This window comes from Bos taurus, chromosome 7 (genome assembly GCF_002263795.3).
Source record: "Bos taurus isolate L1 Dominette 01449 registration number 42190680 breed Hereford chromosome 7, ARS-UCD2.0, whole genome shotgun sequence".
Classification (NCBI taxonomy): Eukaryota; Metazoa; Chordata; class Mammalia; order Artiodactyla; family Bovidae; genus Bos; species Bos taurus.
Window position 1 is genome coordinate 9,066,581 of NC_037334.1, and position 20,559 is coordinate 9,087,139.

Below are 20,559 nucleotides of genomic sequence, written 5' to 3' on the forward strand. Positions count from 1 at the left end.
AAGAGTAAACTTAACCAAGGAAGTGAAAGACACACAAAACTATGAGATACTGATGAAAGAAATTGAACCAAGACACAAATAAATTGAAAATTATCTTTATTTGTGGATCCAAAGATTTAGTATTTTTAGACTGTCCTTACTTCTCAAATCCATATACAGTTTCTATGAAATCACTAACAAAATTCTAATGGCATTATCTGAAGAACTATATTTTAAAATCCTAAAACTTGTATGGAATCATAAAAGATCCCCAATAGCAAAAACAATCTCAAAAAAGAAGAAAGTTGGAGGCATAATACTTCCTGATTTCAAATTTCATTATAAAACTATAGTAATTAAACCTGTATACTACTAGCATAAAAATGGCCATAACTGAATAGAGTTGAAAGCCTGAAAATAAACTTTTTATATACCATCTACTATTATTTAACAGAGCTCAGAAAATTCAATTAAGAAAGAACAGTATCTTCAAAAAATGTGCTGGTAAAACTGGATAATAAAGAGAACAAAATGGATCCTTATCCTGAACAAATAAAAATTTAACTTGAAATGGATTAAAAACTTAAACATAAAAACTAAAATTTTAAAATTCCTAGAATAAACTACAAGGAACACCTCTCTGACATTGGTATTGTCAATGATTTCTTTGGACGTGACACCAAAAATACAAGGAACCAAAATAAAAATTTAAAAATGGGAAAATACTAAACTAAAAATCTTCTTTGCAGTAAAATAGTCAACAAAATGAGGAGGCAACCGATTGTTGTTGTTGTTCAGTCGCTCACTCGTGTCTGACTCTGTAACCCCATGGACTGTAGCACGCCAGGCTTCCCTGCCCTTCACCATCTCCCAGAGCTTGCTCAAACTCATGTCCACTGAATTGGTGATACCATCCAAACATCTCGTCCTCTGTCATCCCCTTCTCCCCTTGCCTTCAATCTTTCCCAGCATCAGGGTCTTTTCTGATGAGTCAGCTCTTCTCATCAGGTGGCCAAAGTGTTGGAGGAAACTGATGGAATGAAAGAATATATTTCAAAACCCAAATCTAAATATGTTCTAAATATATAAGGAACTCCTACAACTCAATAGCAAAACTCAAATAATCCAATTAGAAAATAAGCAAAGAACCTGATAGAAATTTACATACAAACGGCCAACAAGTACATGAAAAGATGTTTAACATGTCTAACCATTAGGGAAGTCAACATCTAAATCACAAAGAAATATCATCTTACATCATTTAGAGTTGCTATTATGGAAAAGATGAGATAAATGATGTTGCTGAAGATATGTGGAAAAGTGAACACTTGTGCGCTATTGAAGAGGGTGTAATTTGTCCCAGCCACTATGTGAAACAGTATGCAGTTCCTGAAAAAATTAAAAGTAAAACTACCATCTGATCCTGGATCTTTGGAATTAAATGAAGTAGAGGAACAGGGCATTAGCTGAAGATAGATATACAATGAAGTGAAGATGCTTCTTTTTAAAATGGGGCTTATTTGACATTTTATATTAATGAAAAAAATCCAGAGCAAAGAATGCTTGAAAATATTTTCTTGAAAAGAGATTTATGAGATATACCTCACATGGTATCATCTCAGAATGTGTAGTCACATGAAATAAAATTATAGGTGAAAAGAGATGTGTTAACAAGTTTTACTTTGCAATTCACTTATGAAGCTGAATGTGTCTTCAGGTTTGTTAGACATATACTATCTGTATCATAATTATCTGTGTGAGTCTTTTACTTTTGTATAGTGAGGTCTCAGTGTTTCTATCCACCCCCCCTTTTTTTGGTACTTATTCAAACAAATGGGAGATTTTTTTTTTCACCAGCTAGCTGTTTTCCATGTGTTCATTTATATATATATATATATATATAACTTTACTAGGGATAAAGTAAAAATGTATACATTTTGTGTGGTTAATTCTATCTAGTCATTCATAATGTGTTCCCCCTTTTTTGACAGAAAGAATAGAACCGTCACTTTATTGTTATTCACTTGAGATCTGTACTTCAAACAAAATACAAAGTGGAGGTTCTTCTTCATGCTTTATTCTAATATATCACCCTTTATGCATATGTACAATTAGATTTCAAATCCCACTTATTTTTCTTTCTTTCTTTTGTACTTTTATGAATAGGTCTGTTTCTGAAACTTGTGTAACCTTTGTCCATCAGCTGAAAAGCATTCTCTTTACACTTGATTGAGGATTAGCTTCCAAAGCATCTTTAAATCCATATATCTTTATATAAGATAAAAGTATAACTTTTAGATACTGTTATATCCTCTTTTAGAAGGCTCTTGTTACATTCATTTATTCCCAAGGCTTTGGCAACATAATTGTGAATTAATTACTTATATCAAGGTCACTTAATGACAAACATTTTATATTTATATAAATTAGTTTAATATTTTTCTATCTATTTTTTCCCTACAGTTATTTTAGAGCCACTGGAGGTCAAACGAGTTGACCCTAAAGGAAATCAACCCTGAATATTCACTGGAAGGACTGGTGCTGAAGCTCCTATATTGTGGCCACCTGATGCGAAGAACTGACTCATTGAAAAATATCCTGATGTTGGGAAAGATTGAGGGCAAGAGGAGAAGGGGATGACAGAGGATGAGATGGTTGGGTGGCATCATCAACTCAATGGACATGAGTTTGAGCAAGCTCCAGGAGTAAATGAAGGGCAGGGAAGCCTGGCATGCTGCAGTCCATGGGGTTGCAGAAAGTCAGACATGACTGAGAAGCTGAAAAACAATTCAGACATTGCCAATATCCCCAGAGGACAAATCATCTCTGGTTGATGACCAGTGCCCCAGAGTTTGAGAGTTAGAAGCATCCTGATGGAATTTTCAATCAAGACTCCACTCCTTACTTGGTTTATACTGGACAGAATACTAAATCCCTCTAAGATACATTTATACAATGGAAAATAGAGTTTATACAAGTATCACTTCATAGACTGAAATTTCATTAAAAAACTAAGTCAAATCTCTTTGGTATGCTAAACTAGGTTATGGTGCATAAAATCTAAGTGTACCTCCTCCTGTAATTACTAAGTATTTTATAATAAAGAACTAATGATATCTGTGAACTTGTGGCATAAGTTTGAAATTCTTAATTGTTTTTTAAAATATTATCCTGAAGCCAATGAATTTGGTGCCCCAGTTTTTTTTTTTTTTTTTAACTAAAGACATAATGTTACTCTCTTTTCTAAGGAGGAGAATAATTATTATCTTGAGACACTGACTTGACCCCACAAGTCAATGCTTTGAAGATCCAAAGTGTTAGTTAAGGCAAATTCCTCAGTATTAGACTTTTGAGAAAATTCTAATTCAGTAGGTGATGAAGTGCTAGAAGCTCTTGAAGACAGGAGTGTTAATGTAGGAGGAGTAAGAAGAACTGAATTACCTGGCTTATCTACATAGTCTCCTAGGAGCGGGAAATCAGCTGGAAACTTTCCTTTTTGTCAGAGCAGTGTCCCAGAGGGAAATCATGTTCTTCCAGTCTAGAGTAACAAAAAGGAAACATTCTTAATGAGCAGATAAAGGGAGCAGCAGTCCCTGGGCATGTGCAACCTTAGTCTGCACAGAACACAGTTATTTAGACTTATAAATCTTCCTTGGAGACCAGGGCTTGCCCCCTTCCTGCTGCTTTGTCTGGATATAGAGCTTCAGTCTCCATCATCAACCATCCAGGGTGGAATTTAGACTTCCACCCAGTGATCTTCTTCTCAGAGTTCCCATCAAGGTGAGCCTGAGATTTCAGTAGATACTGCAGGAAAAGATCAAAGAGAACAGAAGCCTAGAAAGTGACCTGAGGTCACCCAAGGGCCATTGCAGCCTAATTCTGAGCCCAAAGATCACTGTGGCTATTTTCTAGCTTGCTTAATAAATTAATGTATTTATTTATAATGCCAAAGGAGAAAGGAACTTGATCTCAGCAAAGCAATTGTCATTTGTGATACTTAAATGATAGTAGAATATAAGCCCAAGGATCTTTTTAATAAAGGGGGAGTAGAATAGTAAAATATTGATCTGGCAAGATACACAGTGAAATGATGGCATTTCTTTTATTTTTAAAATGGAGCATAATTGACTTTGTTTCCACATTGATGAGAAAGATCCAGACCAGGGAAAGTTTGCAAATATGTACTTGCAGTAGCAGTAAATGAGACATACATTTCACAGTATCTTCCCTCATTCTGGGTATTCACATAGAAAAAAAATTAATAGGTTAAAATTATATGCAAATAAACATTATTTTATAATTATTTCATTCCCTATGAGATAATATATTTTCATGGGTTAGTTAACCAATTACATTCTCTATTGCAAATTGTCTGAGTCCTTTGTTTTAACAAAGTGGGTCAGAGCATTTTTATTCCTCATTTTGACTGCTTTCTTTCAAAAGAGAAATTGCTATTTTTGTTACCAACTAGACAATGACACTTAGTTCTGTTATGTATATGTAGACATACATGTAGTGAATGTATGATAATTTATAAATTGTGGAGTTGAGCCTATTAGCTTTATTGTTTCTCTCTATTGCTTTTTTCTTTTTTTTTTACTAAAATGGCTTTCATTCCAGTAATTTTCACTTGTGAGTCTTTGTTTTAAATGAAAATGACAATGAAAAGTGAAAGTTCTCCTGCATCCCTTAAGGATAATAAATCACTCTTTATACATATTGCTGACTATTTTTCACATTCCTTTATTCCTTACTGTTCTGTTTGGCATTTTGGGATTAGATGTATTTCTAAAACTCACATCCCCTTAGGCATTTGAAGACATTCAACAAAAAAAAGACCTTTTTTTTTTTTTTTTTTTACCATTAGACTAGAAACAACCTATATCTCAATAAACATGTTTAAACTCATATATCTTTAGATAAGATGAAATTATAACACAGATACTACCTCCCACTTCAAAAGGTTTTGTTATTTTATGTCCAAGTCTTTGATAATTTAGTCTTCGATTAGTGACCTATACTGATGTTATTAAATTATTACTGTTTTATATTTTTATATGTTAGATGTAGATTTTCATTAAATTTTGTTATAAACAGTTGTTTTGAAACCACTATATTTAACCTAATTCATTCTTACTGACAGTTTTTTCATAAGTTGTGATTGTGTCATTGCTAAGTCATGTCTGACTCTTTGCAACCCCATGGACTGTAGCCTGCAATACTCCTCTGTCCATAGGTTTCCCCAGGCAAGAATACTGGAGTGGGATGCCATGCCCTCCTCCAGGGGATCTTTCTGACCCAGGGATTTAACCTGTATCTCCCTCAGTTCTCCTGAATGACAGGCAGATTCTTTACTGCTGAGGGTTATTATTTTCATTTAAAATTTGTTTCTATATCATGCACACATGCCTATTCATACTCTTTTTTAAAAATGCATGAATAGAATCCTATGTACATCATAGATACACTTTTTGTTTATCTCATTCTTTTAGTGGCTGTATAATATGCCACAATGGTGGCAGAAACCAACACGACATTGTAAAGCAATTATCCTTCAATTAATATCCCTGGGTGGGAGGGAAAGGCAACTAGATCTCATGTCTGCTTCTACATTCAGCTATTGTGATGCCACGTGTCATGTGCCTGTAGAACCCTCTGTTGTACCTTCATGATGGAACCAGAGTGAAAAGAATCTTAGTATGGCTATGAAAACAGAGACTCAGAGACTCTTTGAGAACTATTGTTTTGTGTTATCAGTAGATAAGTAGAACCACAAACTATATAAAAGTCTCTCATTGTTTTTAAAAAAATGGTACGATGGGACTCTGCTGTTCATAATTTTGAAGATCTTTCATATTCTTTGTTATTCTGCTGCTGTTATAACAAGGCTATAAAAATATTGTGAGATTGTAAAGTTCAAACTGTAGTTCTAACCAGGAGTGATTTTTCTCCCAGGAGACATTGAGCAATGTGTGGGAAAATGTCTGTCTGTCACACAGAAAAAGGAGTGAACGGAAACCAGGGAAGCTCTAGACATCCTACAAGGCACAGGACAGACCCCACCACAAAGACCAACCTTCCCTAGAAAGTCAATAGTGCTGAGACTGAGAAAAAAACCCAGTTAAAGAACTCCTGTATTATTAATAGCTATACCTTTCTTCAGCCTGCTTCCCCAAACTTGGAACATTTTACATTTGTCAGAAGCATTAGTGAACTCCTTTGCTACCTGTTTAAAAGTCCCAATCCCAATCAATGTGACAGCTCTTTAACACTTTGTGTGTGTGTGTGTGTGTGTGTGTGAAAGAGGTATTTATTGTTTTCCAAACTATTCTTGACTTTGGTCAAAGACTTATACATTTGATCACCATTTGGACTTGCCTATATTATTTTATGCCCACATGCTATATGCCTATTATTCTACCACTGTCAACTTTTCAAATGATTTCTTTTTTAATTACAGTTTCTCAACTGACTTTTGAACAGTGATTTTGCTATTAAAATTTACATTGTATTTAGTTAAATGTATCTTTTCTTACTTCTGAGTTTCTTTCCTTAGTTAAGATAGTTGGCTCTCTTGCTATATTTAAAATGGATAACCAACAAGGGCCTACTGTATAGCCCAGGGAACTCTGCACAACGTTATGTGGCAGCCTTAATGGGAGTGACATTTGGGAGAGAATGCATACCTCTGTACATATGGCTGAGTTCCTTTGCTGTCCACCTGAAACTCTCACAACATTTTAATAGGCTATACGCTAATATAAAATACAAAGTTCAAAAGGAAAAAAATAAGATAGTTGGCCTTCCTGTAGATTTTATGTGTGGTTTTCTAAATGTTCACCTGAGGATATTGCTTACTCCTACAGTGAATATATAATCCCTCTGATTCATTGCAGTAGGACCAAAGCTGGGAATCAACTTTATTTTCTTCCAATTAGATATCTATTCTGCCAGATTTCATTCAACAATCCAACCTTTTCAAACCTATTGAAATACGACCTTGACATACTAAATACACTTACATACTGAGACCTAATTTATTGATTTATTGAACAAATAATAATTAAGTACCTTCTAAGTGCCAAAATTTCTAGGAATATTATATATCATATTCTTTTATGTCTATGTGATTTTCAACTTAATTATCAGCCCATGTTGAAGTCATTAAATTATGTTATATCTCATTTCAGTTAGCTTTGATGCATCTTTCAATTATGTTAAATACAGTTCCTTTGAAACTACTGTATATAACCTGGTTCATCCTCTCTGTCATTCTTTTTACTTTATATAACCTCACATTTATTTAAATTTGTAGGTGCACATATTTTTGCATGGCTTCCCCAGTGGCTCAGTGGTAAAGAATCTGTCTGTAGTGCAGGAGACATGAGAGACACAGGTTCGATCCCTGGGTCGGGAGATCCCCTGGAGAAAGAAATGGCATCCCACTTCAGTAAACTTGCCAGAAAAATCCCATGGACAGGAGAGCCCAGCGGGCTTCAGTCCATACGATCGCAAAGAGTCAGACTGAGAAACTGAACACAGCACATATATTTGCATATGTTTGAAAATAGGAAAGTGAACAAAACAGGTGAAATCCTGTTTGCTTGGATCTTGCATTATAATGACAAGTCAGAGTACAATGGAATAAACGTATCTGTCACAGTGTGCTCAGGCTTAAATCATATAAAGTTATTCAGCTATTGAAAGGATGGGATTGTCATGGTATGTATAGAATTTTACAGGCTGTTGTCTAGGAGGTCTTTGCATGTCTTTGCATGTTGGATAAAGACTGATATTAAAGTATGCCCACTGGACTTATCAGGATGAGATCAAAACCCACAGTAGAAGAAAAACAAAGGAAAGATGCCATATAAGAAAACTGAGAAAGGGGCTTCCCTAATCTTCTATTCAATCACATAGAAAACAACTGGTAAAATACAGGACAGCACAGGAAAAACAAGTCTCCTTCTGTTTGATATTAACAACAGTCAAAGCATATTTTATTTTGTATATTTCCTTTTGTGAATTATTATTTTATTTTCTCTGATCAGTTTTCACTAGGGGCATTCAATCTTTTGTTTGTGTTTTGTTTTGTGTTTACTTTATTTTTTAAATTTATTTTGGGGCATTCAATCATTAAAGTGTTTCACATCATAAATTTATTACCACTTTTATCTTTTAAGCAATTTTATTATTATTATTTTTGCTTGGCATCAAATGGGGTTAATTAGGCTGCCAAAAACCAAAGAAGCTTTATCTTTCTCAAAGTCTCTCAGGGACCACCTGAGTTTATTAGATATTTTCTTTCTCGAGTCCATTTCAGTCCTCTCTCTATATATTTATGGACAGATTGTTTATGTTCATTTAATTACAAAGCAGAAAAATGGACGTACCACTATGGAGCCCAAGTCTATTTGTCCATGGGAGACTTAAGAATTTCTGGGTACCATTTCTAAATTCTCTAGAGAAAAGATATTTGATCTGGACAGCTAGAGTTGTATCTACTTGGAGGCTAAACAGTGAAACAGTGTGAGAGGGAGTGAAGGAACATGGAAATAACTTGACTAGGAGGCCTGGGAATGTTGTGTGAGGGTGTGTGTCTGTGTGTGTGTGTGCATGCTTTCTGAACTGAGAGCAGTCCTCAGAGTAGGGGTACCTGGAATGGTGTATTCCAAAGTAACTCATAATACAGGGACCATAACTCATCCAATAAAGTGCTAAGAAAGGGATCATTTTCAATTCACCGGATGCCTTTACAATGAGATTAATAAAGTGCAAGATTTACATGCATAGTGTGGACAATGGGCTCCCTGTATCTTAAAGCCTGAGCAGCAGCAGGCAGGTTTCCTCTCTCCTCAACATCCTCTAACTTCATCTCTCATCACTCTATGGCTTATTCATTTCCCACCACACACTAGCTCATTCTGGGCCTTGAGTTTCTGAAGCACACTTCTTCCCCAGGGCCTTTGCACTGGCTGTTCCTCCTTCCAGGCACATATTCCTCAGGTAACCTTGTCTCTCCCTCTCTCTCTCTCTCTCTCCTCTCTCTCTCTCGTTCTTCTTTAAGGTGTCTATTAAAGTGCTACCTTATTCGCATGTCTTGGTTGAAGTCCCAATAAAAATAACACATTCTATCCACTCTTTCCTTTATACATGCTTTCCTTTTCTTCATTGCATCTGTGCTATTAGACATGTTACATTGTTATTATTTGTGTTTGATTATATTTTCTCACTGCCATAAGTCTTTAGATTGTAAAGACTTATTTTTAAACATCCCTATGCTCTGGCTCAGAGAAGGCAATGGCACCCCACTCCAATACTCTTGCCTGGAAAATCCTATGGGCAGAGGAGCCTGGTAGGCTGCAGTCCATGGGGTCGCGAAGAGTTGGACACAACTGAGCGACTTCACTTATGCTCTGGCTATGCCTGGAACATGGTCTGGAGTCAATATATATTCCTCAAATGCATGAAAGATATTCTCAAAAACAGTAGTATACATTATGCTTGAATATCAAGCTGACAGTGGGAAAGGAATTTCTATAAAAATGGAATAAGGATGCCCTCAATGGGGACCAGGCAAGCCACCAAATACAGAAAGTAATATATTGGCTCTACAATATAAAACAGCATTAATTCTAGGTTCTTAAGTCAGTTATTAAATCTAAGTTATTAAGTTGCTTATGTGAAAATTAATCTTTTTAAATTTTTCTGGTAGTCACCTCCAGCACATGGAACTATGGAATGATACACGAATTTCAGAATTTTTTCTTCTGGGATTCTCAGATGCACCAGCACTTCAGCCTCTCATATTTGGGCTTTTCCTCTCCATGTACCTGATCTCTGTATGTGGGAACCTGCTCATCATCCTGGCTGTCAACTCAGACTCCCACCTCCACACCCCCATGTACTTCTTCCTCTCTAACCTGTCCTTTGTAGACATCTGTTTCACCTCCACCACCATCCCAAAGATGCTGTGGAACATCCAGACAGAGAGCAAAGGTATCACCTATGAAGGCTGCATCACCCAGATGTATTTTTACATGCTGTTTGCAGGATTAGATGACATTCTTCTGACAGTGATGGCCTATGATTGGTATGTGGCTATCTGTCACCCCCTGCACTACACGGTCATCATGAATCCCCGGCTCTGTGGAGTGCTGGTGCTGGTGTCCTGGATCATGGGTGTCCTGAACTCTTTGCTACAAAGTTTAATAGTTTTGGATCTGACCTTCTGTGAAGACTTAGAAATCCCCCAATTTTTCTGTGAACTCAATCAGGTCATCCAACTTGCGTGTTCTGACACCTTTCTCAACAACATGATAATATATTTTACATCACTGCTTCTGGCCATTGGTCCCCTGGCTGGAATCCTTTACTCTTACTCTAAGATAATTTCCTCCATATATAGAATAACATCAGCTCAGGAGAAGTATAAAGCATTTTCTACCTGTGCATCTCACCTCTTGGTTGTTTCCCTATTTTATTGTTCGAGCCTAGGAGTGTACCTTGGCTCTGCTGATACCCACAGCTCCCACTCAAGTGCAACAGCCTCAGTGATGTACACTGTGGTCACACCCATGCTGAACCCTTTCATCTACAGTCTGAGGAATAAAGACATAAAGAGAGCTCTGAAAGCATTTATGGGACAGCAGCTCTAACCAGGATGGCTTTCCTGCATCTCAAGAGGTGCCCTTGATTGCAGGACAAAGAGCACCTGAGCCAGGAACTGCTTTTCCTTGATCACATTGTGGAAGTAAACCTTGTTCCTTCTATTGATTTCCATGAGTGTCCCTTTCTTTGTCTCCACCTCTTTATACAATTTAAGTAACTCACTTTGCAATTCACTTCCTGAGTCTGATAAAGTTTTCCCTTTTATCCTTTGTCCCACGACAAAGGATATCTTTTGTCTCACAACAAAATTTTTCCCAAGTTTTGATCTGAAATATTTGGATATTTTTATTTCATTCGCAGAACAACAAGGATTTCTTAAGAATAATTTCTTCTCAAATAATATATACTATCCCAAGTAACTTTCATCTTATTTTCCTGAAAGGATAGTCATGTTACATAAAAGAAAAAAAGTAAATTGTTTACTTACAATTAAGGGTTAATTTATCTCCCTCATAAAAGAAGAACATGAATAATGTCTCAGGGTTCATTCTATCTCTCTGTTCCTGCATCTATAATGTATAGTTTTCCAGGTATGTCAGGGCCAAGAGTCTCATCGTCTTGTGCAAATTCCAGATAGAAAGGAAAAAGGCTGCTATGGAGCATTTCAATATTCTCACCCAATAGCTTAACATATTATCCATGACTGTCCATGATTGAAAAGGATGTGGAAAATATGGTATCTTTGCTGGGCATCTGACCATTTCCAGATATAATCAGGCTCTATCAAGAGGGAAGAGGGGAATGGAAAAGTTACATAACCCATGTGTAATGAGCAATCACAAGATTGACAATATCCAGAACATTAAAACAAACAATTGCTTGATAGAAGCAGGAAGATCTTGTCCAAAAGGACATTGATCTTCCTAATTCTTATAAAACAGTCATATTGTGTGATGAAGAAAGCACTGTCTCTAGCCAATTCCTTCAAGGAACTGAAAAACATTGTAAGGTTTTTGAATATTTCTTAACATAGGCTAGAGACATGGCACATGATAATCCACACCCTGTGGTAAAACTGAGGTGGTGATGTTGTATAATGGCTTGGGTATTGAGGTTTTGGGGGAAAAATTCAGCAGCCAACCTTGACGAGAGTGAAAGGGCAAATCCCATCTGAGTGACAAGAGCTTTCAGAATCCTAAGTAAACACCTAGTGCACTGCCTTAGAGAACAATTTCCTTTATTAGCATTAATTTAGTGGCTCCAGTTAACACATATGCATCTGATTCGGGGCTTTCCTGGTGGATCAGACAGTAAAGAATCCGCCAGCAGGGTGGGAGGCCAGGGTTTAATCTCTGGGTTGGGAAGATCCCCTGGAGAAGGACATGGCAACCCACTCCAGTATTCTTGCCTGAAGAATCCCAATGAACAGAGGAGGCTGATGGGCTACAGTCCATGGGGTCACAAAGAGTCAGACACAACTGAGCAGCTAAGCACAGTATATCTGATTCAATCCTAAAATATGATGCTGTCAAAGTACTGCACTCAATATGCCAGCAAATTTGGAAAACGCAACAATGTCCACAGGATTGGAAAAGGTCAGTTTGCATTCCGATCCAAAAAAAGAGCAATGCCAAAGACTGTTCAAACTGCTGCTGCTAAGTTGCTTCAATTGTGTCCTACTCTGTGCGACCCCATAGATGGCAGCCCACCAGGCTCCCCCATCCCTGGGATTCTCCAGGCAAGAACACTGGAGTAGGCTGCCATTTCCTTCTCCAATGCATGAAAGTGAAAAGTGAAAGTGAAGTCGCTCAGTCGTGTCTGACTCCTAGCGACCCCATGGACTGCAGCCTACCAGGCTCCTCTGTCAATGGGATTTGCCAGGCAAGAGTAATGGAGTGGGTTGCCATTGCCTTCTCCAATGTTCAAACTACCACACAATTGAACTCATTTCACATGTTAAGGTAATGCTCAAAATCCTTCAAGCTAGGCTTCAACAGTACCTGAACCAAGAACTTCCAGATGTACAAGCTGAATTTAGAAAAGGCAGAGGAACCAGAGATGAAATTGCCAACATCTCTTGGGTCATAGAAGTATCTAGGGAATTCCAGAAAAACATCTACTTCTGCTTCATTGACCATGCTTAAAGCCTTTGACTGTGTTGATCACAAAGCATTATGTAGAGGGTATATCTACCAAAAACAAATTTCAACTTGTTTGGGAATGTCTTAATTTCTCCTTCTTTAAAAAATAATTTGAGTTGAAACTCACATAAAATTAACCATTTTAAGCAAACAGTTCAGTATCATTTAGAGCATTCAAAGTATTGTACAACTACCACCTCAATCAAGTTCTAAAACATTTTCATCATTTCAACATAAAATCATTTATACATTATAAGAACAGTTGCTCCCCATTACTTCCTTTTCTAGTCCCTGAAAAAGTGTTCCATGGATGGATCTATGTATCTATATATTATATGTAGTTTATATACAAGGAATCATACAATACACACTCTTTGTGTTGAATATCCTTCACTTTCATAATATTTTGCCTTTTCATGCAAGTTGTATCATGGCTTAATTTGTTAATAGATAATATCCTTCATTTTTGAAGGATAGTTTTGCTGGATATAGTTTTGCTGGTTAAGAGCTTTCCCCCCAGAACTTTAAATCTAAGCCTCACACTTCCCACTAGAAATCAACTGTTAATCTTACTAATATACTCCTTCTGTGAGAAGTCACTTCTCTTTTGCTGCTTTCAAGATCCTCTCTGTGTTTCTCTTTTGTCAATTTGATTACAATACATCTCAGGATAGACCTCTTTAAGTTTATCCTGCTTGGAATATTTTGAGCTTCCTCAACACATAGATTCATGTCTTTCATTAACTTTGGGAACTTTTCAGTCATTATTTTTTAAAACATTTGTTCTGCCACTTTCCCTCAACTACTCTTCTGGGACTCCCTTTATACATAAATTGTTGCATCCTCCTGGTTTCTTTTAATTCTTTGTACATGGCTCTCTTTAGCTCTCAGAGAATATTTAAGACAGTTTATATTAAGCCTTTTTCTGACAAGCCCAGAGTCTCAAATTCAGATTCTACTATTTGATTTGTTCTTGTGAAAGAGTCATACTTTCTCATTTCTATGCACATTTCATATTTATCCTCCTTATTGTTGAAAATTAAATATTGTGAATATTAAATTGTCACAATTTCCAAAATCAGATATGTACCTCCTTCTTGAGATATATTGCTGTTGTATTGTAGACTGTATTTGTTTGTTTGCTTAATGATTTTTATAAACTAAATTTTATAGACTATATTTTTTGCTGTATGGGATCACTAAAGTCTCTGTTCTGTTATCTTAATGATCAACTCATGATAGATTTCATAAACTCTGGATCCAAATAAACTTTCTCAAACTTTATTGTTTGGCTGTGTGTGTGTGTGTGTTTGTGTGCACGCCTGTGTACACTTGGACTTCTTTTAATCCTCTGCTGAACATTTAATAATTATTTACCTTTGTCTTCACATACTACTTGCCCAGAGCCTTGACTATCAGTCAGAGGTGAGAAATTAGGGCTTTTTAAAATCTGATCAGGCTTTCTGTTCGGTCTTTTAAATTCTAAATATATGAATACTTTCATAGTCATACTTCCAAAGCATCTCCCTCTCCAGTCTTTCCTCCCAGAAACTTCAGTGTGCCTACTGTTTGCCCCATTTCATATCTTCTGCCCCAGACACCAGGAGGTAGTTCATCTGTCTTTAAATGTGCTCAACAATCACATTCCACAGAGCTGCTTTCCCACCTTGAGAGAAATTCCAAGTTAGGCAAAGTAACTTGGAATCTCTTGTTCGAAGTAAATTTGGCAAATCCTTTGAGGAGTCAAGTGAAAGGTCAAAACAGAAAGCCACATCTTTTTGTTCTCCATCACTAAGAATCCACACAGGGACTGTGGTGCCATCTGCAACACCGCTACTGACCCAAGAAGTGGATGTTGGGGAAATAAAAAGTCAAATTATCAAAAAGTTTTCTAATCTGATTCCAGTTGCCTTTTTCTTAAGTGTTCACTTCTTTGTTCTGAACCATCAGTAGTTTTTCATATTCATGAAATTGATACTGACCATTTCCCCCAGTATTTTACGTGTTTTTGTGGGGTGTTAAGACATTAGAGTTTCCTGTAAAAGCAGAAATGTTTGGGAAAATGGGAGGACAGAAAGAATAGGAATTGAAATCAAAAGTATAAAGAGTTTCAAGGAAGAAATGTTGACATGTCAAACATCGGAAGATAATTAAATGGATGATCATCAGATGAGGCTGCTGCTGCTGCTGCTAAGTCACTTCAGTCGTGTCCAACTCTGTGCAACCCCATAGACAGGTACAAGTTAGTTGATATTAAAAGTGGAAGCTAGATTATGGGAGAAACTAGATGAAAAAATGTTTTGAGTATAGGAAGTACCCAGTGGTTCTAAAACTTGGGAATTCAGATCCACCATGAGCATAATAGAAAACAGCACTTCCCTCATGGATGGAGAAAAGGAAGTGAAATCTAACAGACATGCTAGATCATACCTAAGCACCCTAAGTGATGGCCTGTTCCTATTTTTTGAAAATGCTTTGATATTGTTGATTATGACTTTAAAAACAGTACCTTATGAATTAATAAAGATGGTGTTGTCCTCTGGATTGTAATATTGAGGGTCTAATGGACTTGTTTTGACCTTGTAAAGCTATGGATATCTACAGAGTCCTGCCTATATAGCCAGACATCCACCTCTTACCTTACCATATTTCTCTCACTGCATGCCTGGAAACCTCTGTAGATTGCACCTTGAATAGTGTGACTAGAAGTCATTAGAAATGGTTTTGTTGGGAGTTGGGTATGTGCCAGTTCTTTGTTGACAACTCCAAGTCCAGGTGCTTGGGACTCATGTGGTCCTGAACCATTTGCCAGCATGTCTTTGATAGTCAGAGATTTCAACCAAAATGTTGAGGAAATTCTCATGGGAAAGGACACTAGAGACAAGACATATGGAGAAAAGAGCATAATGACTAAGGTGCATGGGAAGGAGTACACATATCTCAAAGCCAAGATGCTCCCATGGGTACACACCTAGCAGAAAAAAAGCTCCTTGCTGTATTAGCTTCCTCACTCATGGGAACCAAATTTCTCCTAGAATAGAGTGACATGGAACAATTAACTTAATGAGAAGTTGTGAGAATTCAACCTCTGAAGCCCCAGAAATGGTAAATATGTCCCTTTCTCCTCTCACTACAGCTCCACAGTCCCAGGAAGGAGGAAGTTCAGTGGTGCCGTTTCAAAGAATGTATGCCTGATGTCACCTCCCTGCACTTCCTTAGAGCTGAGTTGACCATCCATCACCCAGGAAAGAAAGGACTGAGGAAACTAGAGACCCACTGAGGGTGTGCCATAGGAAACAGGTATGGAGACAGGCATAACTCTCAGAGTATTAACATGGGTGGCACAAATGAGGATAACACAATGGTAAGAGTCCATTTGCTAAAACATTCTACACGATTCACATCCTGGGTCTCTTTATTTTTTCTTTTTTTAATTTTATTTTATTTTTAAACTTTACAAATTGTATTAGTTTTGCCAAATATCAAAATGAATCTGCCACAGGTAGACATGTGTTCCCTATCCTGAACCCTCCTCCCTCCTCCGTCCCAACACCATCCCTCTGGGTCGTCCCAGTGCACTAGCCCCAAGCATCCAGTATCGTGCATCAAACCTGGACTGGCAATTCGTTTCATACATGATATTATACATGTTTCAATGTCATTCTCCCAAATCTTCCCACCCTCTCCCTCTGCAACAGAGTCCAGAAGACTGTTCTATACATCAGTGTCTCTTTTGCTGTCTCGTACACAGGGTTATTGTTACCATCTTTCTAAATTCCATATATATATATATATATATATATATATATATATATATATATATATGCGTTAGTATACTGTATTGGTGTTTTTCTTTCTGGCTTACTTCACTCTGTATAATAGGCTCCAGTTTCATCCACCTCATTAGAACTGATTCAAATGTATTCTTTTTAATGACTGAGTAATACTCCATTGTGTATATATACCACAGCTTTCTTATCCATTAAGAAATCAAAGAGGACACTAATGGATGGAGAAATATACCATGTTCATGAATTGGAAGAATCAATATAGTGAAAATGAGTATACTACCCAAAGCAATTTATAGATTTAATGCAATCCCTATCAAGCTACCAACAGTATTCTTCACAGAGCTAGAACAAATAATTTCACAATTTGTATGGAAATACAGAAAACCTCGAATAGCCAAAGCGATCTTGAGAAAGAAGAATGGAACTGGAGGAATCAACCTACCTGACTTCAGGCTCTACTACAAAGCCACAGTCATCAAGACAGTATGGTACTGGAACAAAGACAGAGATATAGATCAATGGAACAAAATAGAAATCCCAGAGATAAATCCACACACATATGGACACCTTATCTTTGACAAATGAGGCAAGAATATACAATGGATTAAAGACAATCTCTTTAACAAGTGGTGCTGGGAAATCTGGTCAACCACTTGTAAAAGAATGAAACTAGAACACTCTAACACCATACACAAAAATAAACTTGAGTCTCTTTCAATCTCTTTCAGCATCCTCCTCTCTTCTGAAACCCAATTCTGAGAACATGAGAGAGTCATTTCCTAGGCAGGTTGATAGGAAATCTAGGAGTCCCCAAGGAGAGAGGGGTCTGGAATTCTCAAGGAGGAAGAAAGGACAAACTTTTCACAGTCTTTGTAGACCAGGATCTGGAGACTGGAGTCGATGAAAATGAGAGGGTAACAGGCAGGAAGGCCAGGGGTCTCCAAATGGAGGAAATAGCCTGCAAGTGTCAGACATTTTTATCTCTCTTAAGCGGCAGGAGGAAACAAACTAGCAATATTTTTTCCTTCTCTATACAAATTTAAGGGAGGTTTCTCTTAAAATACTGTGTTGCCATAATGACACCTGGTTTTGCCTGAAGTTAGCTGTTCTTGAGCCTAGAGATAACCAATGCCTTTTTCTTATGGAAATGTTTGTCTTAAGCTATGCTAATGTACTATGCCTTTACCCCAAACTTTGTCTCCAAGTCGGTTCCGCCTCTTGGCCCAGAACCTACTTGACAAACCAGTATGTTATACTCAGATATTGTTCCCCTAATCTATGTAAATGAAACTATTTGTATGGTGGTCTGCCCTTCTTCAAGATTCAAGTTAATCATTTTATGGCCCAGGATAAACCATTTGGTGCCAAGATTATCCCAAAATGCATCTTATGGGTGAGGGGCCTGGTGCCATTCTGAATTTTAAGACATTCCTTTCTTTCATTAACAGACTGCTAGTGACTATATAACATCCAGCTGAAGACTAGCAGGGGGGTACTCTTTCTGCCCCCTTCTGATGCCTATGTCAGAAGCTTTCTCTATCTCCTTTATACTTTAATAAAACTTTATTATACAAAAGCTCTGATTGATCAATCCTCGTTTCTGGCCCCGGACTGAATTCTTCTCCTCCGGGGGCCAAGAATCCCGGTGTATTTGCGTGATTCAACAACAACCTTTCAAACATCTCACCATTCTAGTGGGAACTGATGTCTCGGCTGCCAAAATGTCTCCAGAGGTTCTTATCCAGCTATCTTAGACATTTTTAAGGAGCCGTTACAGGTTCCTATATTCTCCTCTATCAAAGATGCACCTTCATTCTTTCATCTATCAAATTTCATTCATTCATTCAAAAAAGAAACATTCCCTGGGATTCCGTATAGTTAACACTTGCAAATATGTTTATACATCTTCTCACATTAAGTTAGTTAATGATTCTGGCTCTCAGTTTTAAATTTTGTAAAATGGGGATCATGGTACTATCCACTTCATAACATTAAGATGATTAAGTTAAAGGATAAAATGCATTTTTTAAATTTGTATTTGTTTATTTTTGGCTGTGTTAGGTCCACTGCTGCAAGGGCCTTTCTTTAGCTACAGCTTGTGTGGGCTACTGTCTAGGCATGGTGCACAGCTTCTCACTGCTGTGACTTCTCTTGTTATGGAGCATAGGCTTTAGGGCACTCAGGCTTCAGTGCCTGAGGCTCCAGGGCTCTAGAGCACAGGCTCAGGAATTGTGGCACAGGGGTTTAATTGCACCTTAGCATCTGGGATCTTCCCCAATCAGAGATCGAACATGTGTCTCCTCCACTGGCAGGCAGATCCTTTACCACAGAGCCACCAGGAAAGCCCAGGAGATAATGCCTTTTAAGTTCCTAAATTGTCCCTAACACTCTGTGATCATCTATACATATTAATCATTATCACTGCATTCTGTAAACACATATTCATTCTTTTAAAAAAGTAGTGAAGTTCAGTGTCTGCCTGAGACAGTGGGTGGAATGGGTTAAGGAGGTCAAAAGATACAGATTTCCAGTTGTAAAATGAATCATGGGACTATAATGTACAGCATGGTGACTATAGTTAATAATACTGAATAGTATATTTGGAAGTTCCTATGAGACTAGATCTTAGAAGTTCTTATCACAAGAAAAAAATGTCATAATTATGTATGGAAATAGTTGTTAATTATATTATTATGGTCATCAGTTTGCAGTACATACACATATCAAATCATTATGCTATACACCTGAAACTAATATAATGTTATTTGTTAACTATACCTCAATACCAGAAAAGACAATGGCACCCCACTCCAGTACTCTTGCCTGGAAAACCCCATGGGTGGAGGAGCCTGGTAGGCTGCAGTCCATGGGGTCGCTAAGAGTCGGACACGACTGAATAACTTCACTTTCACTTTTCACTTTTATGCATTGGAGAAGGAAATGGCAACTCCCTCCAGTGTGCTTGCCTGGAGAATCCCAGGGACAGGGGAGCCTGGTGGGCTGCCGTCTATGGGGTCACACAGAGTCGGACACGACTGAAGTTACTTAGCAGCAGCATACCTCAATACAGGGCATCCCCGATGACTTAGCAGCAAAGAATCCACCAGCAATGCAGGAGCCACAGGAGTCGGTGGTTTTGATCCCTGGGTTGAGAAGATCCCCTAGGGGAGGAAATGCCAACCAGTTCCATTATTCCTACAGGGATAATCCCATGGACAGAGAAGCCTGGTGGCCTACAGTCCATGGGATCACAAAGAATCAGACATGACTGAAGTGACTTAGCAGACACACACCAATTGTGATGATGATAAAAAGAGCTAAGGCTATTAAACATAGCACAGGTGCTCGACATTTGGTAATCCTCAATAATTTTTAGCTTATATAATAAATTTATAATTCTCATTTATTGTATGTTTGTGGTTTCCAGTTCCTGTTCCAGATTTCTATTTTTGTTACTATTTGAAATGATTGTAATCTGTTTTTAAGAGATTTAACTGTAATTATGAATGCTATTTTTTTTCTTTCACAATCATTTTTTTCTGCCAATTTTCATTTTTGAATAATTTGAGATTTACAGAAAAGTTACACAGGTAGTAAGTACAGAGATTTCCATAATGATGATAATGTTTTGGAACTAGATAGAAATGATTTTTGTAAAACATTACAATATATCAGCATCTGCAATTGAATGTCACATTAACATAGCTATTGGTTTTTAGAAATTTGTGTTATATCAACTGCCGTATTAAAATTATATTCAGTGAAAAAGGTTTTCAGCTTTCAATTCATTATCAGAAACAAATCTATAATCTTCAAACAATAATTTCAGATCTCAAGGGTGTTAGTAGATAGTATTTGTGATTGTAAACTTTCTTTTCTTCTTCAATACTTAAAGGGGAATTCTTTTCATGTTTCTCTCACATATTTCCATGGTAATTTTGAAGGTAAGTTTTGATGTTCTAATGATTGATCTGTTTCCTACATGCTGAATTAACCAATCAATAAATTTACTTCTTAGAGATTTTCAATTTGTAATA

General features: G+C 37.1%; 1 protein-coding gene across 1 annotated transcript; it reads left to right on the plus strand.

Annotated features, from left to right (window-relative positions):
• Nucleotides 1-9,707: 9,707 nt before the first annotated feature.
• Nucleotides 9,708-10,637, plus strand: OR7A90 (olfactory receptor family 7 subfamily A member 90). The gene has a single exon (NM_001390176.1). It carries the CDS (start codon nt 9,708-9,710, stop codon nt 10,635-10,637), a length of 930 nt encoding a protein of 309 aa, NP_001377105.1.
• Nucleotides 10,638-20,559: the final 9,922 nt, after the last annotated feature.